Source organism: Anguilla rostrata, chromosome 16, assembly GCF_018555375.3.
Source record: "Anguilla rostrata isolate EN2019 chromosome 16, ASM1855537v3, whole genome shotgun sequence".
Lineage (NCBI taxonomy): Eukaryota > Metazoa > Chordata > Actinopteri > Anguilliformes > Anguillidae > Anguilla > Anguilla rostrata.
Window position 1 is genome coordinate 15,065,247 of NC_057948.1, and position 24,028 is coordinate 15,089,274.

At 49.2% G+C, this 24,028-nt stretch overlaps 2 protein-coding genes across 8 annotated transcripts in view; one reads left to right on the plus strand and one right to left on the minus strand.

The window, feature by feature from the left end:
- Positions 1–14,486, plus strand: polg (polymerase (DNA directed), gamma). Of its 2 annotated transcripts, none has more exons than XM_064312727.1 (23): positions 1–159; positions 829–1,448; positions 2,037–2,232; positions 2,422–2,589; positions 3,149–3,295; positions 3,755–3,834; positions 4,009–4,191; positions 5,003–5,145; positions 5,663–5,786; positions 5,874–6,095; positions 6,309–6,420; positions 7,398–7,469; positions 7,539–7,709; positions 7,949–8,109; positions 9,037–9,090; positions 9,328–9,445; positions 10,999–11,134; positions 11,227–11,473; positions 11,714–11,836; positions 11,951–12,119; positions 13,118–13,326; positions 13,455–13,615; positions 14,077–14,486. In XM_064312727.1, exons 2-23 carry the CDS (start codon positions 874–876, stop codon positions 14,148–14,150), a joined length of 3,645 nt encoding a protein of 1,214 aa, XP_064168797.1. In that variant the 5' UTR covers positions 1–159; positions 829–873; the 3' UTR covers positions 14,151–14,486. The 2 variants fall into 2 exon arrangements, with proteins under 2 accessions (XP_064168797.1, XP_064168798.1); XM_064312728.1 differs by having other exon boundaries at positions 7,596–7,709.
- The window catches only part of fanci (FA complementation group I), a 14,654-nt gene continuing 4,542 nt past the window's right edge, over positions 13,917–24,028 (minus strand). For 5 of the 6 annotated variants that reach the window (XM_064312721.1, XM_064312722.1, XM_064312724.1 and 2 more), the window contains 24 exons: positions 23,889–24,019; positions 23,207–23,277; positions 22,851–22,965; positions 22,553–22,675; positions 22,121–22,189; positions 21,806–21,907; positions 21,053–21,235; positions 20,764–20,882; positions 20,359–20,517; positions 19,667–19,846; positions 19,222–19,385; positions 18,911–18,990; positions 18,715–18,831; positions 17,998–18,049; positions 17,204–17,331; positions 16,846–16,911; positions 16,643–16,739; positions 16,292–16,476; positions 16,119–16,175; positions 15,909–15,968; positions 15,728–15,796; positions 14,873–14,968; positions 14,625–14,711; positions 13,917–14,349 (listed from right to left, as the gene is read on the minus strand). In XM_064312721.1, coding sequence (XP_064168791.1) covers positions 14,287–14,349; positions 14,625–14,711; positions 14,873–14,968; positions 15,728–15,796; positions 15,909–15,968; positions 16,119–16,175; positions 16,292–16,476; positions 16,643–16,739; positions 16,846–16,911; positions 17,204–17,331; positions 17,998–18,049; positions 18,715–18,831; positions 18,911–18,990; positions 19,222–19,385; positions 19,667–19,846; positions 20,359–20,517; positions 20,764–20,882; positions 21,053–21,235; positions 21,806–21,907; positions 22,121–22,189; positions 22,553–22,675; positions 22,851–22,965; positions 23,207–23,277; positions 23,889–24,019 — 2,573 coding nt within the window. In that variant the 3' untranslated portion in view covers positions 13,917–14,286. The other variant, XM_064312726.1, reaches the window with a different exon arrangement.

The following is a 24,028-nucleotide window of genomic DNA, read 5'->3' on the forward strand; positions in this document are numbered from 1 at the left end:
AGTGTCGCTGTGTGTTAATTTATGCTGTTTAAATATCACAGACACGGACGTGTTTATGCGTAGCGAAACTAACTTGTCTCATGCATGGCGATCTGGCCAAAATACAACATGCTATATATTTAGCTAACAAAGAGGGGCTGTTTGGTAGCTGTTTATGAAGTAAGTAAGCCACCTAACGCTAGCTAGTAAACTGTGTCTGTAAGTTAAATGCGTAGAGCGCTAGGCTGCTCGAAACTCAGAGGTACTAGTTTAGGTAGCGTCAGAGTGGATAAGAAAGAATCCATAAATGAAAGGCTGCGCTCCGCAAACCTGGAGTGTATGCATGACTTTTTCCATTTAATATGGCCACTTAACTGGAAGCTTAATTTTTTAAGAGTGCAACAAGCGAGTTAGGCACTCTGATACTGTACGTCTGTCACCTAGAGTTTGTTAACAAAATAGCGAATTCTTGGAATTACAGTTAGATCTAAATGTAAGCACTGGAGACTAACTGTGAAATGTGTTTTACACTAGTGTAGAAATTTAGTTTAATCACGTCGAGAATGTGAATTTGTAATACAAGTCATTGAAACCTTTTTGTTTTGATGAATTACCAGTTATCACCTTTTAAATATCTATGTTAGCAAATATGGTTCAGTGTATGGCTGATTGTTGCATAGATTGCGTTAGAGCGATTTTATAATTTTAAACCTTAATTAAAAGTTTTATAATTAAAAAATAAGTATTGTTGCTTTCCTAAGGTCAACATGATTGTGTCTAAAAGATGTGGGTTATTGTATTTATGCACCAATGAGAGGATACTATTCTAGTTTCTGTGATGTTCTTCAGGAGCGTGTGGCTGCCCTCAGGCTGGTGTTAGTTGATCGCGTCGACATGGCAATGCAGCGTGGACCCAGGTTGCTGCTGTCCAGTCAGTTTGGGGGCAGGCCTTTTTTGAGCAGAAGCAGATGTTCCTCAGCCAAACAGCATCGTCAGGATGACCCGGTGCCCGAGACCCGATTCAACCCACTAAAGATCCAGATGCTGTCCAGGAACCTGCACGAGCAGATTTTCCGTGGAAAAGTGGAGAGCCACGGGGTGCGAGAGGTGGAGCGCAGTGTGAAGCACCTGCAGAATCACCACCTGTGGGCCCGAGAGACTCCGCCTCTGCCCGATGTGCAGCTGCGCCTGCCCGACATGTACGGGAGTGACATTGACCAGCACTTTCGCAACCTGGCCGAGAAGCAGAGCCTCCCTTACCTGGAGGCAGCCAGCCTGCTGCTGCAGGCCCCTCTGCCCACCTTACCTGAGCACTGGGCCTGGGAGACGAGCTGGACCCGCTATGGCCCAGATGGAGCACCCAGCAGGGTGGAATTCCCTGATGAGCTGGCTCTGGTGTTTGATGTGGAGGTGTGCATGTCACAGGGACACTGCCCCACACTGGCTGTGGCAGTTTCTCCAACTGCCTGGTAAGAGTACATAGAGTACACCCGGTGACGCACACACTGCTGAGCTTTCAGTCACGAGTTGTGTTTCCATGCCTTCGCTGTTTGTGTGCTATGTTGTAGCTGTTTTCATAACTGACCCGAGCGCATTCCATTTCACCCAATCACAGTCTGACTGTTTTTGCCGGGCCCAAATATGTTCCCTCAAGCCCAACTAAGTGAAATGGAGGAAAACAAAAATTGTTTGTGTGGAAACTTAATGCATACCTCTCTCAAGTCCCAGGAAGTGTGTGGTAACTGTGTGTACTCTTGTGGTGTGTACCTCAGGCTTATAATTACAATAACAAATTGTCAACACTTATGTTTGAATATGATTATTTATATTATGATCTGTAAGCCATGTATGTCCATACACCCATTTATGGTGATCTTGATTTCTCCTTAATGACAGCAACATAAACACAAGGCAGTCTTCCTCCATTATACGTCAGCCCAACACACAGATTTATTGAATTCCCTTGCTCATTTGTGTACAGGTTCAGCACTAGATTTTTAGTGCTGTTTGCAGTTACTTTTACTGTGTAACATAACTGGTTTGTGGGGTCGTGGCAGGTACTCTTGGTGCAGTAGAAGGCTGATTGAAGACAGGTACACCTGGTCTAGTCAGCTGACCCTGGGTGACCTCATTCCTCTGGAGACTCCGCCCAACACCAGTCGCCCCCCTGCAGGGCAGTGGAAGGAAAGGCTGGTGGTGGGACACAATGTCAGTTTTGATCGTGCTCATGTCAAAGAGCAGTACCTGCTGAAGGTGAGTTAGACTGTATGCACAGCAATGCTGCATTCAGCCTTATGAAATGGACCCTGACTGGTTTCAGGTCTTTTCTTGAACTGTGAATAAGTGTTTGGCAAATTACTTGTTTATTGGGTGATGATTTGTGTGTCCATGTTTGATAATCAGACAAATTCATGTCCTTGGCCTTTGTTTGGTTGAGTGCAGGGTTCCAAAATGCGCTTCTTGGACACGATGAGTCTACACATGGCCATCTCTGGTCTGACTGGCTTCCAGCGCTCCCTCTGGTTGGCCAGAAAGTACGGAAAGAGGCGTGGTCTACAGGAGGTGAAAGAGCACTTGAAGAAAGCTGGCCGGAGCAAGCAGGGTCCAGCGGTCAGTTGTAAATGTTACTGTGGATAATTAATGTTGTGTTAATCTGAATAATAACAATGTCAGTAATAACAGCATCCTCACTGTCAGTAATCATATTTGCGAGTTTGGAAAAAGGAAATATTGCAGCTGAGAGTGATATTCATTTATTCAACTATCGGGTATTCATATATTATGTTGTAGTGGATTTGGACTTATTCAATGGATACAACATAGCTTTTACTTACTTTGCTACTTTTTCAATGGTCTGTCTGTTGTATAGGATGTTCGCTCAGTGGTTTGCTGTGTTTTGCAACGCTCGGGTGATGTTTTCTGGCTGTGTCATTGTGTTAGAACTGTTAGCTCTGTTTGCTGTATGGTGGGGTCGGGGTTGCATATTGCAGTGAGTTAAAGTATGCCATCAGCGACATCGTAAGTACTGCACGTAATCACATTTTGGGACACCGTGCCCTCAGCGTTCTGTGATCTGCGTGTTCAGTTTGGTAACATGTAAAACAGTCACATGATGTTTTGATGCTCTTTAATGCACCCCATGTGTGTGTGCGCGTGTGCACGTGTGCAGATTGGCGGTTGGGACTGGGTGGAGCTCAGCAGTGTGAATAACCTCGCGGACGTGCACGCTCTGTACGTGGGTGGAGCCCCGCTGGAGAAGGAGGCCCGGGAGATCTTTGTCAAAGGCAGCATGGCGGACGTGAGAGACAGTTTCCAGGTGAGACAGAGCCTAAAAAGATCCCCAAGTCACCCCACTCACTCCTCATATCGCTCCAGGCCACGCCCCCATTTTACCCTGCATTCCAGGTCACTTAAAGCGCTTAGCTTTGGGATGTGTTTTAAATTGCTAATTTTTATTTGCACTTTGGTTGGGTTCGTCTCAGGCTATGAGAGTTACATATTTTTCAAATTTATGTGTTGAATTATGACTATGAATACACAGTACATTACACAGTAAAAGGATTTTCTGGTTTCCCACAAAAAAATTTTTTTAGGGAGATGGGGAACTTTATTGGGAGACACACCATATACATTAAAGCAATGTGCCTGTTCCAAATGAAATGCTAAGCATTGTGGCATATCACTTTATCGGCAGCAAAGTTGTTCTAGGTGTGAAAGTGAGCATGAGAGGGTCTAATAAGCCTTTGATACCTTTGCTCTGTGGCGCCCTCTGCAGGAGCTGATGAGGTACTGTGCCCTTGATGTCCAGTCCACACACCAAGTGTTCACAGAACAGCTACCCCTCTTTATGGAGAGGTGAGGAACCTTGGCCGGACGCTGCCACACTTCTCCTCTGTACAGTGCTCACTCAGACACAGATACACACACTTCTCTTCTGTACAGTGCTCACTCAGACACAGAGACACACACTCCTCCTCTGTACAGTGCTCACTCAGACGCAAAGACACACACTGCTCCTCTCCCCTTCAGGTGTCCCCACCCGGTCACATTCGCAGGGATGCTGGAAATGGGCGTGTCCTACCTACCCGTCAATCAAAACTGGGAGCGGTATTTGGAGGAAGCCCAGGGCACGTTTGAGGAGCTGCAGAGGGAGATGAAGAAGTCTCTGATGAACCTGGCGGATGACGCCTGCCACCTGATCGAGGAGCAGCGGTGAGGCAGCGGAACATTCCGTGCATCACTGTGTATTTCACACTTTGTTGTTATAGTTTTGCATATATTACCACCGCTGAGGAAGGCACTCCCCCTAGATCAGTGGTTCTCAGACTCGGTCCTGGGGATCCCTGTGTATGCTGGTTTTCATTCCAACCTCAACAGCAATCCCAGAATTTTAACAAGCTGTTAATTTTTCTTAATTAGGTGCTTTTCATGTTTTAAAGCTGGGGTTCCAGAAAGGGCCAGTGTGGGTGCGCACACCTGATTCCACTAATCAATCACTAGAGTCACTGCTGAACACCTTGATTAGTAGAATCAGGATCAGGTGTGTGCACCCACACTGGACCCTTTCTGTTTAAGACTGGGGACCCCAGCTCTAAAACATGAAAAGCACCTAATTAAGAAAAATTAACAGCTTGTTAAAATTCTGGGATTGTTGTTGAGGTTGGAATGAAAACCAGCATACACAGGGGTCCCCCAGGACCGAGTTTGAGAACCACTGCCCTAGATGTATAAAACAAAAGCAGTACTATGTTCAAAAAGCTAAAAACAAATGCAAAAAAGGAAATATATTTTATAAATAAAATTAAAAAAAGGAAAATTAGTATATTTTTAGTTGGGTAGCCAAAAGTCAGTGTCATGTGTGTAGAACTAGTTAACAGGCAAATTCAATGGAAAATTTGATTATTGGGGACCAAATCTCTTCAAAATGTATTTATTTGTTGCTTTTGAATTTTGTAACATGTTTTATTGCATTGCCTGAATTCACACTTCTTGTGGGTGCATGTGTATGCATATTGACTCTCAGATTTAAAGACGACCCTTGGCTATGGGATCTGGAGTGGGATGTGCAGGAGTTTAAGCAGAAAAAGTCACCGGTCAGGAAGAAGAAGCAGCCAGTTACACCTGAGACCCCTGCAGACAGCAGCACTATGGCTGACTGGGACCAAGGTACAGCCTACTGCACTACAACAAGACACACAACATCTACAGCATTATGTCTTCACGCACTACATTTACAGCAATCCCATCTCTACCCACTACATCCACTGCACTTCATCAACACACACTGCATTTACAGCACTACCATCACTACCCACTACATCTACTGCACTTCATCAACACACACTGCATTTACAGCACTACAGTCACTACCCACTACATCTACTGCACTTTGTCAACACACACTGCATTTACAGCACTACAGTCACTACCCACTATATCTACTGCACTATATCATCACACACTGCAGTTACAGCACTACCATCACTACCCACTATATCTACTGCACTACATCATCACACAATGTATTTACAGTACTACCATCTCCACACACTGCCTTGCATCTGCAATGCCACAAGTTTAGCACAGTGTTCTGTGGTTATAGTGCAGTATGCAGTGAGTTGAGTGTAGTGCACAGTACAGCTGTTCAATGTAGGGCAGAGTACTCATGTTGGGTGTTAATCAGACCCAGGCCCACCCATGGATGAGGAAGGAACAGCGCCCCCAGCTGGCAGAGCATCACTGGAGCGATTGAAGGAGACCGTTAGCCGCTTACCCAAGAAGAGCCAGCACCTTCCCGGGCATCCAGCGTGAGTACTGCCCTCCACAACCGGTCCGGGTTCAACACACGACACTCTTTCCAAAGCAGAGGCCACACTCACATCCCCTCTCTCCAGGTGGTACCGTAAGCTGTGTCTGAAGATGTCGGAGGAGGCGTGGTCCCCCGGGCCCGGGCTGATCAGCTTGCAGATGAGGGTCACTCCCAAACTGATGGGGCTGCGCTGGGACGGCTTCCCCCTGCACTACGTGGAGCGGCACGGCTGGGGGTACCTGGTCCCCGGTCGCAGGGACAACCTGCAGGAGGAGGACCTTGGCGAGGGGGCCGCGTGTCCTCACAGGTAGAGCCGGGCGCAAGCGGGACGGGGACACACCTGGGCCACATGTCTGATTCACATACTTTAACACTAGACATGCTGCTGAAGGAAAGAACAGCCCTGGAGATATAGTACTATAGTACTATGAAACACGTTACTAGCTAAAACATACAGTCAGTTGACTGAAGAAATTTGTTCTGAATGTTGGTAAAATAAGAATGTTGGCCCTCTGCGCAGGGCCATTGAGGGCGTGTACAGGCAGAGCTGTGAGAGTCGGGAGTCGTGGCAACACGATGACAGGCCGCTCTCGGATGACTACATGTTGACGGACAGCAGCGTGTGGCAGACGGTAGGTGAGCCGCGTTCCTGGGGTCGCGTTCAAGGCTAGCCTAGCTAGTGAGCATTTTTTTATGTCCTTGTGGATGTGATACCTGGCTGTAAAAGCAGTTTGTTTGAGGACGAGCCCATCCTCCAGTGAGGAGGAGTTGAGCTCATCGTCCCCGTCAATCATTTGATGTGACAAATCATAGTTGAGGGTGGTAAATTCACAACCAATATGCTGTAGTCCAGTGGTCTCCAACCCTGGTCCTGGAGAGCTACAGGGTCTGCTGGTTTTTGTTTTCACCTTAAAATCAGCACCCAATTGAGACCCAAGACACCAGGTGAGTTGAGTTAACTGTGTAATCAACTGCTCTAATTGATTCATGAAGTGCAGAGTCACTATGAAAACCAGCAGACCCTGTAGCTCTCCAGGACCAGGATTGGAGACCACTGCTGTAGTCAGTGTCTGACTAAGGATATTGCTGCTGAGAACGTGAATCGACTGGAGGTAAGCTGCAGAAACTTACCTCCACAACTGCCCCTTGTAACACTTATTAAATGTCATGCAGATTGCAGAAATAAATATTGAGTTACTACTGAATGCCATTTTATACACAGGATCGTGACCAGGCACAGTGTACTGAGTATGGGTGCAACTTAACGCAAGAAAATTGCTGGAATTTTAATTAGTGTTTTGGATTACATTAGCTAGCATGTTTCAATAAAAATGCAGTTATATTGTTATAACATTTATTGCAAAGGCAAGAGGTTACAGAAAAATGGAAACAATATTTAAACATGGATGAACTTTAAGGAAGTGAGGAACAGGTGGTGCTTACTTATTGGACTGACTGTAAACCGAATAAATTGCTTCACAACATGCCAAAGTAGTGTTATTTAAGCCTAGGGGTGGACATGCTGCCTGTGAATGAGACTAGTTCAGTTTTGATAAGGTTATGTCCAGATCAGCAGCGGCTACAGTGCATTTCCTCTTTTTGCCTACAGGTGGAGGTGCTGAGTCACCTGGACAGTGTCAATGAGGAAGACACTGTGGCTAAGAAACACAGGGGGACAGAGGTACAGGATATGCTTCTGTTGGGTCTCTCTGGACCATTCATGTCTGTACTCTGAAAGTCTCCCTGATAGTTCTCTGCAGGTCTTTCTGGAAGATTCATGGCTGTACACTCTTGGTCTCTGTCACAGGAGCGAGGGCATCCAAAACTCCAGGGGGAGAGCCAGTGTCCCTATCACCATGGTAACGGACCACACAATGATGTCAATATCCCAGGCTGCTGGTTTTTTAAACTACCTCATAAGGTGAGATACTTACACAAAGTCACTTGCATATATGTACATTTTCATGCATACACACTCATTTGTACACACACAGGTAAATACTCACACTGACTCATAAATATGCTCTCACAAGCTCTCACACACACACATGCACTGTCCTTAAAGCACACACACACACACACACACAAACACTTACACTCTCACACTCACACGTTTGTGTGCTCATGGAAGCTGGCTCAACCTTTGTGGTCTGTTGGCAGGACGGGAATGATAACAACGTGGGAAGCCCGTTCGCTAAGGACTTCTTGTCCAAGATGGAGGACGGCACTTTGCAGGCGGGGCGCGGGGGCACCAGCGCTACCCGAGCTCTGGAGATCAACAAGATGATCTCGTTCTGGAGGAACGCGCACAAACGCATCAGGTACCGCATGCGGTAACTCCTGCGCTCGGGGCTCCGTGTTCAGTGACATTAACGGGCTCTGTGTTCAGTGACGTTAACGGGCTCTGTGTTCAGTGACGTTAACGGGCTCTGTGTTCAGTGACGTTAACGGGCTCTGTGTTCAGTGACGTTAACGGGCTCTGTGTTCAGTGACGTTAACGGGCTCTGTGTTCAGTGACATTAACGGGCTCTGTGTTCAGTGACGTTAACGGTTTCTGTGTTCAGTGACGTTAACGGGCTCTGTGTTCAGTGACGTTAACGGTTTCTGTGTTCAGTGACGTTAACGGGCTCTGTGTTCAGTGACGTTAACGGTTTCTGTGTTCAGTGACGTTAACGGGCTCTGTGTTCAGTGACGTTAACGGTTTCTGTGTTCAGTGACGTTAACGGGCTCTGTGTTCAGTGACATTAACGGGCTCTGTGTTCAGTGACGTTAACGGGCTCTGTGTTCAGTGACGTTAACGGGCTCTGTGTTCAGTGACGTTAACGGGCTCTGTGTTCAGTGACGTTAACGGGCTCTGTGTTCAGTGACATTAACGGGCTCTGTGTTCAGTGACGTTAACGGTTTCTGTGTTCAGTGACGTTAACGGGCTCTGTGTTCAGTGACGTTAACGGGCTCTGTGTTCAGTGACGTTAACGGGCTCTGTGTTCAGTGACGTTAACGCGCTCTGTGTTCAGTGACATTAACGGGCTCTATGTTCAGTGACATTAACGGGCTCTGTGTTCAGTGACGTTAACGGTTTCTGTGTTCAGTGACGTTAACGGGCTCTGTGTTCAGTGACGTTAACGGTTTCTGTGTTCAGTGACATTAACGGGCTCTGTGTTCAGTGACGTTAACGGGCTCTGTGTTCAGTGACGTTAACGGGCTCTGTGTTCAGTGACGTTAACGGGCTCTTCCTCCTTCCTCCGCAGCTCACAGAAGGTGGTTTGGCTGAGGAAGGGGGAGCTGCCGCGGACCGTCAGCAGGTGCGACTCTACGCCAGCGATGCTCTCACTGTGCTTCATGCAGAACAGTGTCGCATGTCGATTCCCACATCACTCTTACTCCCCTCTGGCATTCCTCCTGTTCTCCTATCAGAACTTCGCTCATTGGGAAAACGTTTTAGTGCTGTTTAGCTGATCATTTCCAAGCAGAGGCCTGGCCCTGCTTCAGTCTGTGCGCTGGCACTAAGTGCAGCTGAGCTCCTGCGTCCCGTCCCTCAGACACGCCGACTATGACGAGGAGGGGCAGTACGGGGCCATCCTGCCCCAGGTGGTCACCGCGGGAACGGTCACACGCAGAGCTGTGGAGCCCACCTGGCTGACTGCCAGCAATGCCCGGGTAAGGGAGGGGAGGGGGAGGGGTCAGATGGGTATAGAGGAGTGTGCGTGTGGTTTCGGTGGTGGTTACATTGTGGTGTGATGCTACTTGTGTGGTATAGATTTGGGCTGGGTGATATCCCACAATGATGATTATTAAATATTTTTTTGAGCATAATAACAATCATTGCGGCCACCCCACATATTGGCTTTCTTTTGTCTTTTTGAAAAAAAACGGATACGGTAGTAAATATCTAAACTTCAGAAGCCGTGTGAAATGCTTCTGGGGAAAAACATCACATTGATATCAGTGGTGGATATCAAGTTTTTTTATGGATGCATTTTACGTGGCCTCTGAAGTTTGGATATTTCCTTCTGCGTCAGGCATAAGTAAAAGATGATAAAAGACAAAAAGAAAGGCAATACACCACATGGTGGCAATGATTGTTACTGCGCTCTGAAAAAAAGGAACCAATTATTGTTGTGGTATATCGCCCAGCCCTAGTATTGATGGTGCTGTGTGGTATAGGTGGTTATGGTGTAGTGTGATGGTGCTGTGTGTGGTATAGGTGGTTATGGTGTAGTTTGATGGTGCTGTGTGGTATAGGTGGTGGTTATGGTGTAGTATGATGGTGCTGTGTGTGGTAAAGGTGGTGGTTATATTGTAATGCCCTGGTGCTATGTGGTATAGATGCTTATCATGTTGTGCAGTGGTGCTGAGTATGGTATAGGTGGTGGTTATGGTGCAGTATGGTGGTGCTGTGTGGTATGGTGCTTATGGTGTAGTGTGATGGTGCTGTGTGGTATGGTGGTTATGGTGTTGTATGATGGTGCTGTGTGTGGTAAAGGTGGTGGTTATATTGTAATGCCCTGGTGCTATGTGGTATAGATGCTTATCATGTTGTGCAGTGGTGCTGAGTATGGTATAGGTGGTGGTTATGGTGCAGTATGGTGGTGCTGTGTGGTATGGTGCTTATGGTGTAGTGTGATGGTGCTGTGTGGTATGGTGGTTATGGTGTTGTATGATGGTGCTGTGTGTGGTATGGGGGTTATGGTATAGATGGTTATGGGATAGTGTGATGGTGCTGTGTGGTATAGGTGGTTATGGTGTAGTGTGATGGTGCTGTGTGTGATATAGATGGTTATGGTGTAGTATGATGGTGCTGTGTGTGGTATAGGTGGTTATGGTGCAGTATGGTGGTGCTGTGTGGTATGGTGCTTATGGTGTAGTGTGATGGTGCTGTGTGGTATGGTGGTTATGGTGTTGTATGATGGTGCTGTGTGTGGTATGGGGGTTATGGTATAGTGTGATGGTGCTGTGTGGTTATGGTGTAGTGTGATGGTGCTGTGTGTGGTATAGGTGGTTATGGTGTAGTGTGATGGTGCTGTGTGTGATATAGATGGTTATGGTGTAGTGTGATGGTGCTGTGTGTGATATAGATGGTTATGGTGTAGTATGATGGTGCTGTGTGTGGTATAGGTGGTTATGGTGTAGTGTGGTGGTGCTGCGTTTGACGGTGCTGTGGTATAGGTGGTGCTTATGGTGTAGGCTGATGGCGTGCTGTGTTTCTGCAGGGCGATCGGGTCGGCAGCGAGCTGAAGGCGATGGTGCAGGTGCCTCCCGGGTACCACCTGGTCGGGGCAGACGTGGACTCTCAGGAGCTGTGGATCGCTGCGCTCCTGGGAGAGGCGCACTTCGCTGGTCTCCACGGTAATCTGACACACAGGTCACCTGACTTCCGGCCGTAGCGTGAGGGTGGGGGGGTGTGTCCCGGGCGTGCTGACGCGGGGGCGTGTCTGCAGGCTGCACAGCGTTTGGCTGGATGACCCTGCAGGGGAAGAAGAGCGACGGCACGGACCTGCACAGCCGCACGGCGGAGGCGGCGGGGATCAGCCGCGAGCAGGCCAAGGTCTTCAACTACGGCCGCATCTACGGCGCCGGCCAGCCCTTCGCCGAGCGCCTGCTCATGCAGTTCAACCACCGGCTCAGCCAGACGGACGCCGCCGCCAAAGCCCGGCACATGTACGCCATCACCAAGGGCATCCGCAGGTACCCGCTTCTGCCCGCATGCAGGTGTCAGAAAGGTCTTTATTTCAAAATAAAAGTTTTGTACTGCTGAAGTGAATACAGCAAAGAAAAATGACTTGCGCGATAATCAGGAAATCAAAAATCAGGGAAATTGAAACCAAAGAAATCTGAAAATCAGGAAAAAATGAAATGGATTTTGTATGCTACGACACTGTGTGTACGCACTCCACAGACTACAGTAAAGATGGTGTGTGCGCACAGGTACCAGCTGTCGGAGGACGGGGAGTGGCTGGTGAGAGAGCTGGGGCTGGAGGTGGAGCAGGAGGAGGACGGCAGCATTTCTCTGCAGGAGCTGCGCAGGATCAACAACCTGGCTGCCCAGAGGCGAGTCGCTGTAGAGTGCCGCTCACCAGCAGGGGGCAGTGTCCTGTGGGCAGTAGGGTGGTGTGAGGCACTTTGAGCAGCAGGGGGCAATGTCTGTGCCGCTTGCTTCCGCAGGTCGAGGCGCGGGCGTTGGGATATTGCAGGGAAGCGGGTGTGGGCGGGCGGGACGGAGTCGGCCATGTTTAATAAGCTGGAGAGCATCGCGCAGTCCGCAGAGCCCAGCACCCCGGTCCTGGGCTGCCGCATCAGCCGCGCCCTGGAGCCGCGCACCGTCAACAACGAGGTGAGAAATAACACTCACACACGCACCCCAACCGCATTAATATACACACACGCTCACACACGCACCCCAACCGCACTAATATACACACACGCTCACACACGCACCCCAACCGCACTAATATACACACACGCACCCCAACCGCACTAATATACACACACGCACCCCAACCGCACTAATATACACACACGCTCACACACGCACCCCAACCGTACTAATATACACACACGCTCACACACGCACCCCAACCGCACTAATATACACACACGCACCCCAACCGCACTAATATACACACACGCACCCCAACCGCACTAATATACACACACGCTCACACACGCACCCCAACCGTACTAATATACACACACGCTCACACACGCACCCCAACCGCACTAATATACACACATACACCACACTAATATACACACACACACACATCCCCCAACCGCACTTACACACACACACCCCAACCGCACTAATATACACACGCTCACACACGCACCCCAACCGCACTAATATACACACGCTCACACACGCACCCCAACCGCACTAATATACACACGCTCACACACGCACCCCAACCGCACTAATATACACACACTCACACACGCACCCCAACCGCACTAATATACACACACTCACACGCACTCCCAACCGCACTGATATACACACACCCAACACGCACACCCCACCACCGCATTCATATACACGCACACGCCCCCCCAACCGCATTAATATACACACACACACACGCACCCCAACCGCACTAATATACACACATACACACACACACCACACTAATATATACACACACACACACATCCCCCAACCGCACTTACACACACACACCCCAACCGCACTAATATATACACACACACACACCCCAACCGCACTAATATACACACACCCCCCAGCCGCACAAATATACATACAGGCCATGATGTGATTTGTCCAGTCCACCTCCATACTGGTATGCTGGATCTCTCCCTCCCTGTGTGTCTCAGTTCATCACCAGCCGGGTGAACTGGGTGGTACAGAGCTCAGCAGTGGACTACCTGCACCTGATGCTGGTGTCCATGCGCTGGCTGTTTGATGAGTACGACATCGACGGGCGCTTCTGCATCAGCATCCACGATGAGGTGCGCTACCTTGTCAGAACAGAGGACCGCTACCGCGCCGCCCTGGCTCTGCAGATCACCAACCTGCTCACGCGGTCAGTGCTGCCTGCAGCCGCATCTGCTGTTCAACTGGTGTTCTTCTACTCTCCCTGGTGTTGCAGTGACTGGTATTCCTCCTTGGTGCAGTGGTGACTGGTCTGTCTCTTTCTCTCTCTCTCCCCAGGTGCATGTTCTCCTATAAGCTGGGAATGCTGGACCTTCCCCAGTCAGTGGCCTTCTTCAGCGCAGTGGATATCGATCAGTGTCTGCGCAAGGAGGTCCACATGGACTGCAGGACCCCGTCCAACCCCACGGGCCTCCAGCGCAGATACGGGCTGCTGCAGGGTGAGGGCCCCACCTACGCACAGTACCTACACCCTGCATACACCACCTGTCAACTGTCACATTCACAATTCCTGTGCTTCACTATGTAGGTTTTTATAAGTTTGCTGTGGTTATTGCAATATACATATATGTAAATGCATTGCTGTTAAATATTTTTTATATTTTATATTCTCCCACCTATTTACAGTATGCTGCAATATATTCTCTTCAATTAAGGCCTGCCACCCTTGACTTATACCCAAACACTACCTACACCCCGCACATATACTAATTGTTGTTTCTTCATAAAAACAAGTAGAACTATGGTGCATAGAAGGGCAAACTTTAATACTTTAGCTTTTAAATCATAACAAAACCTTGAGAGACAATTTTAACACACTGTTCCTATTTCATTCACTCTAATATTCAGGTATGAATATTTTATCAGTGTTTGACATTGGTAACATCTGACTCTTTTACAGGTGAGGCTCTGGACATTTATCAGATCATTAAGATCACTCAGGGTTCTCTGGCCAGAGGGACACAAAAAAACTAACCGATTTACGAAAAAAACGGTAGCCAATCAGAGTTCCGATGTGCAAGGCCTAGTAACGAAGCAGCCAACCAACGTCCACTGTGAGAGGCGGAATGATGGAGCAGCCAATCGTAGGCCGAGCAGGGCTGGACAGCACTCACTGCTTCCTTCTCTTTTTCTGAGGCCTCTGGCTCTCTTCAGACTCCTGAGAGACTGCAGTCTGAAACAAACGTGCTCGACTCAATGCGTGGGACTGGCATAAATGCAGAAATCAGACATACGCAGCCTATTCATCGAAATGCCACATTGCGTACAGCCTGTCAATATACTGTAAATATAATAAAAGAATTAACAGAGTGGTGTGTTAAAAGTGGTGTGCTATGGTTTTTGGGAGTGGTTCGCAGCATCTCTGTGGGTGGTCAGGGTTAAGGATCAGGGTCAAAGGTCACATTTCAGTGAGCATGCAGTTAGGGTCAAGGGTCAGGGGAGCCGAACCTGTTCCTGTAGCACAGCCTCCAGCGTTGTGCCGTTGATGCGGAAGTCTCTGGAAGTGCTGAGCTTCATGTACTGCATGAGTTTTACCTGCGGGGGGCGCAGAGGGTTTAAGTGCATTTCCTGCAGCCGTGACTTGCTATGAGCAGCCCATCTCCATCAGGAAACGGCCAAAGCAGTCAAGTCTTTGGCTGCACTTACATTTCTGTTAGCTGAAACAAAATGTGTTATGGAACTATGACTGGACGTACCTTGGACTTCTTAGAGAGGACGATGAGAAATTTCTCGTACTGTTCAATACTGAAGATCAAACTGGGAATGGCCCTGGACTCACGAAGAACTTTAGCCTGCAGGGGAAACAGCCCTTTGTGTTTAACAGGTGCTGCATTCCCGTCTCCCCTGCTTTGTGCCTCGCTTTGCTGTGTCTGCCGTGTGCTGCTCCTGATGACATGGTGAACTCTGCGCTTACCACATTCTCTACAGCGTGCTTGTTAGATTGCCTGCTGCAGCCTACGTGTTATTTCTGCGTAGTTATAGAAATCTATTTTGGGAAAGAGTGCAGGTTGCCACAGGCAGTCAGTGATTTCCCCCAATTCCCATTTTGAAACATCTGTGAGGGATTGGTGGCCAGAGTTTGAAGAGAGGACCGTTTCCACCAAGTTTTGGATCTGCACCCTAGCTGCCTGGTGAGACCCTGCACTGTGCTTGTGTATATGCTTTCTGCTTCTTTAGGACAGATACACTGCAGCTCCCTGCCTAGCTGCGTAATAAGCTCTGTTCGTCTTTTTATTTCGCTATGTATTCAACTGTATCTTTGAAGTTGGGGTGAATGTGGCTCAGTGTTAGGTCCGTTACCATACACCTGGTTACTGTAACACACGTGGATTTTTGTGATATGACATAGGCCTAAGCTCCACCCCCCAGAAGGATGTGGGAGGATTTTGACCACTTGTTAAGACAGCCACTACCATAGAAGCACACACTGTAGGAATCCACACTGGGAGTGACCCAGAGTATATGCCATCAGGGGAAATGAATGAAGAATATATGGCCTTAGTGCACCCCTAATTTACCCATGGCGTTTAATAGCACAGGATGTTCCATACCGAAGCAGCAGCCACTCCTTCTTCCTTCTTCTTTTTCTTCTTCTCTCCGCCTGCAGTCGGGTCCTCGCTCTGTCAGAAACAGCGTCATCAATCAGCCGAGCGCTCTTCAGAAAGTGAGGACTTGCTGCTAAATACAGGCAACGCTAACTGAGTGTCCCCGAGTGAGAAGACCAGGTCTTACCTGTACGTAGGTGATGAAGGAGTAGCACTGTGGCGTGAGGTGGGACCCAGACAGCTTCACCTGAACAAACAGAGGTCGGAGTGTAAGGTGTGCGGAGGGGGCGGGGAAGGTGTGCAGAGGGGACAGGGCAGGTGTGTGGAGGGGACAGGGCAGGTGTGTGGAGGGGGTGGGGCAGGTGATTGCACATTTTACAGCAGCAGAGAAACGAACCAGTTTCTCGATCCGGGAAGGAAGGCCGGCAGCCTGGGTGGAGGAGCGCTGGATGTACTGTGGAGAGGCAGAGGTTAACAGGTTACTGGGTTCACCTTTAGTCCCACCCACCTCAGCACAGCCTAGGCGCTGCCCACTGTGGGCCTACTGGCCGGGACAGGGCAGGGACTCACGTATTTGATGAGGGTGGTGAGGATGGTGTAGGTGTGGCCCAGCGTCCTCAGCAGGGTGATGGTGCAGGGTCCGGGGGGCAGGGCGGTCTGAACCAGCTCGTTCAGCGCGGTCAGCAGCGTCCCCATCTGCAACGTCACCGCCTTCTCCACGGGGTCCTGCTGCGCCCCCACCTGTGTGGCCCCCTCTGTACACCCCATGAGCCGTCACTCACATATTCCTCCAACAGCGGTCATACACATCCCCTAATGACATGCATCATCACGTGCACTTTAACTGTATACCAGACACACCCCAAACATCACCCACTGCAACGTGCACACGCACGCACGCACACGGAGGGCGTGGCCTACCCGAGTTCCCTTGCTCCGTTCCCAGCTGCCCCTTCTTCTTAGCGATCAGCCAGTCGACCTCGTCCAGGATCCGACCCACTTGCGTCAGAACCAGGATCTGGAGCAACATGGTAGAGACGGATCACTGCTGATCTGTCCCAGGACATGGTCAGCACTGATCCAATCCTGATCTCGTCCTGGGCCATGAGGGGCGGAGCACTCACCGCAGTGGGCGGGGCAGTCTTCAGGTTCACTATGGCGAAGTGAGACTGCTTCTCCACTTCCACATCCTGTGTGGGGATAAGAGGACAGCTAAACTGCAGCACAAGTGTTGGTGTTAGAGGGAGAAAGCCTTAGTGTTAGAGGGTACAGTGTTAAGTGTTAGAGGGTGTTTGTATTAGAGCGAACAGTGTTTAGTGTTGCAGGGGACAATGCTAGTGTTAGAGGAGAGGGTGTTAAGTGTTGGAGAGGAGTGCTGTTGTTAGAGGGAAGTGTTTGTATTAGAGGGGAATGTTGATGTGAGAGGTATGAGTGTCAGTGTTAGAAGGGACAGTGTCAGTGTTAGAGGGCTTCAGTCCATACCTGATCAATGTCCCCCAGCTCTCCGTGGATGTCCTGGCAGAGCTCCCACAGCACAGTCACGGGGCTCTTATACAGAGCATGCAGCCGGAACAGCAGAGACAGCAGTGCCTTACAGAAAGCCACGTCCTCTAGGGGGTGGGATAAAAAAACCTGTCAATCAAACCTGTGCACTAACCCCGCCCCGCTATCACACGGCTTGACAGCATGGTATATTTTTTTAATGGCACACAACAGGTAGAAAACAAAATCAATTAATGTGTCGCATTTAAAGATGTATTAAATTACTGGCGGTAATTTATAAAATAAATACACCCACCACCACCTGTGTTTCACACCCGTTCTCTAACTTTACCTCGTCAGCATTCGGATATTTTTCTTTGTAACCAGTGTGCTCTCTGGGCACCTGACCTGGCTGATTTTAATGGGCCTTATGGGAAACACGTCACACAGGGCCAGCAGGCAGGCCTGAGCCTGGATCAGTTTGGGCTTTCAGCTCCATAATTGACCAGATTAGGGTAAAAACTGGGAAACCTGATCCAGACTACCAGTCATACTGCGAAACACTTCATGAATACATTTCCTCAAGATTTTGGGAGTAGCAATACTATGTGTAAGGGTGGGTGGATGGCAGAATTCCAACTAGCAGATAATTCATTCTGTTTTTGTGTACAAATTATCTTAAGAAATAATGTGTGTTCAGTGCCCTGAACCAAGCTCGGGGGAATGCACCTGAAGTAACCTGTCCAGGTCCACCAGTAATCTTTAATAATTCGGTACATATTAACTCTACTCACCCAAACCGGTCTCCTTGCTAATTTTAACAGTCCAGGTGATCATCTGAACAAACTGCCAAAAGGAACAGGGTCAGGAGAGCATGTAGGACAGGGATTTGCACAGTGACTTCTACTGTATATCTTCCTGGGTTACTTGCCCTGACTGTATTTAAGGATTGTGAACTTGATCTTTGAAAGTCCTGAGATTTAACAGTACATGCCTAGAGCTAACAGCTGCTCTAATGCTCTACCTGTGCTACTGAGGGCTGAGTGCTTTACCTGTGCTGATTAGAGCTCTAGTGCCTTACCTGTGCTACTGAGGGCCCTAGTGCTTTACCTGTGCTACTGAGGGCTCAGTGCTTTACCTGTGCTACTGAGGGCCCTAGTGCTTTACCTGTGCTACTGAGGGCTCAGTGCTTTACCTGTGCTGATGACAGCTCTAGTGCTGTACCTGTGCTGCTGAGAGCTCAGTGCTTTACCTGTGCTGCTGAGAGCTCCAGTGCTTTACCTGTGCTACTGAGAGCTCCAGTGTTTTACCTGTGCTGATGAATGTTCTAGTACTTTATCTGTGCTGTTGAGGGCCCTAGTGCTTTACCTGTGCTGCTGAGGGTTCTAGTGCTGTATCTATGCTGCTGAGAGCTCAGTGCTTTACCTGTGTTGATGAGGCCTCTACTGCTTTACCTGTGCTGATGAATGTTCTAGTGCTTTATCTGTGCTGTTGAGGGCTCAGTGCTTTACCTGTGCTGATGAGGGCTCCAGTTGGCCAGTGAGCACTCCCAGGATGCTGAGCAGTAGCTGGGCCTCCTTGCTGTTGAAGTCGTCTTCGGCTCCGCTGAGCTGGGACACCAGAGCCCTCTGCGTCCAAACGAGAGACATGGGGTCAAAACCAGGGGTGAGAACAAAGCAACACGCTCAGCCTGGGGACTGGCAGTACCTGGAACTGGCGGATGTAGAAAGCGATGTTCTTCATCACACTGGAGCCCGCTACGTCTTGCTCCTCTTCCTCAGAGACATCTAACGGCATTAAAAGAGAACTGGCTGAGAGGAAACTTTATTTTTACATTACATGCAGAGAATACAGAGGAGACCAACAGGCAAATGGACACTACTGGGTAGTGTTCCCCAAGGCTGATCCCATGTAATTATAGAGTAGCACACTTGAGTGTCCTGCCTGCAGAATTACATGCATAGAGTTGCATGCTTGCTGGTGGTTTCCCCACAATGAGGCGGAGCTGATCATCTCACCGACAGCGCACAGGAAGTGCTTGGTGCGGGCAGGGTGTCGCTGCAGCACGAAGCTGAACACCTTCAGCAGGCCATCCAAGCACAGCAGAGAGGTGCTCCGACAGGCCCCCTGACCCGCCTCCTCCAGAGCAGCCGGGATCCTGCTGTACCTCCACATCAGAGCACTGTAACCGTGACAACAGCCTATCAGCATGTCACAAAGCCTGACCTGGTGATGTCACACTGCCTGATCTAGTGATAGTAACATAGATTCATCTGGTGATGTCATACAGGTTTACCTAATGTCTTACAGCCTGACTTTTTGATTTCATGCAGCCTGACAGTGATGTCATACAACCTGACCTAGTGATGTCATTCAGCCTTACCTTGTTATTTCATACAGCCTAACCTTATGATTTCATGCAGCCTGACCCGGTGATGTCATAGAGCCTACAGAGAGCCTGACCTGGTGATGTCACAGAGGTGGCGGAAGGTGCGGTCAGTGCTCTCCCTCTCTGCGCTGTCCTTGCTTCCCGTCTCCTGCAGCTGCTGGATTTTCTGCACGGCCACACTGACGGCGTATCGCTGGAACTCTGCGCTGGAGCGCAGCACACACAGGCTCTCCTCTCGGCTCAGCGTGTTGTCTCTGATACGCAAACACACAGCTGTCACGCATGCCCAAGGACACACACGCACTCTCACACGCACTAACACACACACACACACACTAACACACACACACAGGCTCTCCTCTCGGCTCTGCGTGCTGTCTCTGATACGCAAACACGGCTGTTCACCTCCGGCAGTAACACACACACTCTCTCACACACACACGCACGCACACATGCACGTTTACTATGGAAAGCCAACGGCACCAAAATGTCTAAAAAATTACATCTCATCTCTTACTGTATCTCTCACCTGTTGACACAGTAAAAATTGCAGTGCAAACAGGCATATGTAAACACTGCATATTTTTAGACGAATAGAATGAAGGTGTCAACATGTCAAATTTTAACGCTTCCAAACTTGACATGCTGACACCTTCGTTTTTGACGTGTGAAACCAATCAACATGCTCAGGTGACACATTGATGTAATATGCTAATCTACGCACAATTCTTGCATTGCTATTGGCTGCACACGCGTGCACACACACCTGAAAAGGGCGGTGAGCAGTGTGGACACACAGCCCAGAGAGAGCAGGCTGCCTGTCTGGCTGCAGGGAGACTTGCTCTTGCTGGACTTCTCCTTCAGGATGTCAGACAGCTTGTGCCAGCGGGCGAAGAGCTGAAGCACGTCCTCAAAGCAGTTCTTACTGCATCAGAGAAAGGGGGCGTGTCACAGAGATGAAGTGACATGTATGAGAGAGGGGGCGTGTCAGAAAGAGAAAGTGACATGTATGAGAGAGTGGGAGTGTCAGAAAGAGAAAGTGACATGTATGAGAGAGTGGGCATGTCAGAGAGAGAAAAGGACATGTATGAGAGAGTGGGCATGTCACAGAGAAAAGGACATGTATAAAAGACAGAGGTGTGCCAAAGAAAGGGGATGGCATACAGGGTACCTGTAGTTGGCTTTAATGAAGTTGTACTCAATCAGAACTTCATACACCCCCAGCACCAGCCCAGCGTAGATGTTGTTCTTCACCCCAACACTGGAGGATGAGAAGTCAGCAGATTTGTCCTGTGGAGGCCAGAGAGACTGATGTCAGGAGACTCAGAGATAAGAGAGAGAAAGAAGCACAGAACTCAGAACGCAGGTGAGAGAAAGAGAGAGAGAGCACTGCAGGAGGGAGAGACGGACAGACCACTGCAAAAAGTAAAAAATAAAATAAAATAAAAAAAACACGTTACCAGCTCAAAGTCTTCCAGCTCGCTCTTCATCATGCGCCTGGTGATGCTGTCGAGAACATCCTGCAGCTCCTCCTGGACCCCGCCCTCCTCCTCATCCTCGTTTCCGTCAGTGGCAGACCGCGCACGCTGCTGCAGGTCCTGGTACCACAGCGAGCAGTGCACCGTGCAGCTCAGCAGCCGGGCCTGCAGAACACACAGCAACACCAATAAATACCAATACGTGCAAGTACACAAGCGGACACTGGTCTTTACACTGTGTACATCTGAAGCAACTGGTTGTAATTGAAGTGTAAGCTATTATCCAGCCACTGTGGTACAGTCTGGCTAATACTGCTAGTCTGCCTAGTTTCTGGATTATAACCGAGTGAACCATGTCAATGTCGTGTTCAAGGTGACTAAACCGAGCACAACCTGTTATTTTGTTTTTAAACAGAAGGTGTAAGACTGAAAGCTATGCTGCAGACTGCTGCTTATGGACATCACTTCCAGCAAATCCACCAAACCAGAGCAGATGTTAGCCAGTGTTGCTAAGCACGGAGCCATACTGAAATGAGTAAGTAGCTTTAAGGGCTTTTTCCTCAAACTGTCTTTTAATTTGAGTGAGACTAATCAATATTGTACTCAATCATATATTCCACAAGCATGTACATGTGTGAATTGTCTAGCCATGCACACGCGCACAGGCACACACACACACGCACACACACACACGCACACGCACAGCGATGGCGTGATGCTCAGTAGGGGCTGTACCAGGGGCTCCTGCAGGAAGACGCTCTCTCCCTGAGCGCTGATGCACCTCTCCAGCTTCACCGGCGGCAACAGGTCCTGCTCTGGCTCGTAGTATCGTCTCAGCTGTACACACACACACACACACACATTTCTTTTTCACACATTCAACAAAATTATGGACAATCTAGGATGCATTTGACTCTAGATTAAATCGTAGCATCTCCTAACGGTACAGTGACACGAAGGCGCTCAGCTGAAAACCCCGTGAACCTGACCCAGCTTAGCAATTGTTCTGATATTATGGACACACACACACAGACACACACAAACACACACCTGTGAGAGCAGAGTCTGCAGAATGGAGCTGGCCAGCTGGGAGTTGCGGCAAAGGACACCGTGGAAACCCTGGGACAAACAGGGGAACATCAGAACATTAGATACAGGCCATTCAGCCCCTCTAGACCCCCTTCACCTTCAGCCTAGAGAACATTAGCAGCGCTGTGAAAAACCTGCTCTCTAACAGCCCGAGTGCCTCAGCTTCTAAAGTAGGAACAAAAACAAAGTTATTTCTAGTATCTAGGATCAGGGCTAAATTTACCGAACCGATTTTCACCTACACTGCCTTGCTCTATTAACAGGCAGATTTGTTCTAATGTGGAGAGCCCGATTAGCTTCACAGGCCCCTCTCAGCACTGGCATCTCCTTCATCACACCTCCATCACACTTCCATTACTCTCCCATCACTCTCCTATCACACGCAGGCAGTACCTGGTAGAGCAGGCCTCTCACGTCAGCTTGCTGTCCCAGACTGCGCCGCAGGCTGCCCAGGATCTCCAGGCACAGAGACTCATTGGCAGCGGAGTTATACCGCGAATGGACATCCACCTGCACCTGTGACACGCGCGTGGGCACACAAAGATCATCCACATGCACGCACACACGCACGTGCGTGCACACAAATAATGTCATCACCACCTGACACACACGCGTGTGCGTGCACACGAACACACACACACAGTTGAGAGGGGGTGGGCTAAGAGAGAGGGGGAGGAGCTACACGCTGCACCTGGCTGGCTGACACCGTCTGGCTGGCTTGGCTGCAGGCCACACTTCCCAGGACTTTGAAGTTCTTGAGCAGCAGCAGGAATCCAGCCACTGCGGCTTTGCGTCCATCCAGCTGACTGCGAGGAGGCAGGACGAGCACAATCACTCATCCCAGCACCCACAAGAGCACGCGCTGCTCCATTTGGGCCAGTCTCTAATCTACACACTTTTGTACACACTGTGTTTTACATTTATGGGACCTTCGTTATCCAGTTTTATTCCTTCCTGGGTAATCTAGAAATGAAATGACTTCTGCTGAAAGGAGGAGCCGTGTGGAGGAGAAGAGAAGGGGAGTGCAGAGGAGAGAAGAGGGTGTACCTGGAGAACACGGCCTTTCTCAGCACCAGGATCAAGGCGTCCCTCAGGGACACACTGACTCTCAGCAAGGGCTGCAGAGAGAAGGACAGCAGTATGGGGCGATGCACAGGTATGCAATACAGTTCTGTGGTACAGCAGGTTTATGTACAGGTGTAACAGACAGGATTATGGTATCGGTGTAAAGTACAGGTGTACAGATGCAGGGTTATGGTATCGGTGTAAAGTACAGGTGTACAGATGCAGGGTTATGGTATCGGTGTGAAGTACAGGTGTACAGATACAGGGTTATGGTATCGTGTAAAGTAAGGGTACAGGTACAGGATTATGGTATCGGTGTGAAGTACAGGTGTACAGATACAGGGTTATGGTATCGGTGTGAGGGTACAGGTGTACAGATACAGGGTTATGGTATCGGTGTGAAGTACAGGTGTACAGATACAGGGTTATGGTATCGGTGTGAAGTACAGGTGTACAGATACAGGGTTATGGTATCGGTGTGAGGGTACAGGTGTACAGATACAGGGTTATGGTATCGGTGTGAAGTACAGGTGTACAGATACAGGGTTATGGTATAGGTGTAAAAATACGAGTGCACAGGTACAGTATTACGGTATAGGTTTAAGTACAGATGTATAGTAGGGTTATGGTACAGGTGTTGGGAACATCTGAGTGCTTAATTTACCTGCACAGCCTGTAGCAGACCCTCCACTGTGCAGAGGGGCAGGTACGGCAAATGGTCAAAGGTCTCCATCACCTTGGAGGATGACTCCAGGAGGATCATGGGAGCTGACACAGCGATGTCTGAGAACAGGTCTGAGAACA

Bases quoted from the DNA above. Each gene is read 5' to 3' on its own strand.
- polg (XM_064312727.1), top strand. From the start codon at position 874: ATGGCAATGCAGCGTGGACCCAGGTTGCTGCTGTCCAGTCAGTTTGGG. The intron at 3,835-4,008 runs GTGAGGAACCTT...TCTCCCCTTCAG, and splicing joins CTACCCCTCTTTATGGAGAG to GTGTCCCCACCCGGTCACAT. The intron at 6,096-6,308 runs GTAGAGCCGGGC...CCCTCTGCGCAG, and splicing joins GGGGCCGCGTGTCCTCACAG to GGCCATTGAGGGCGTGTACA.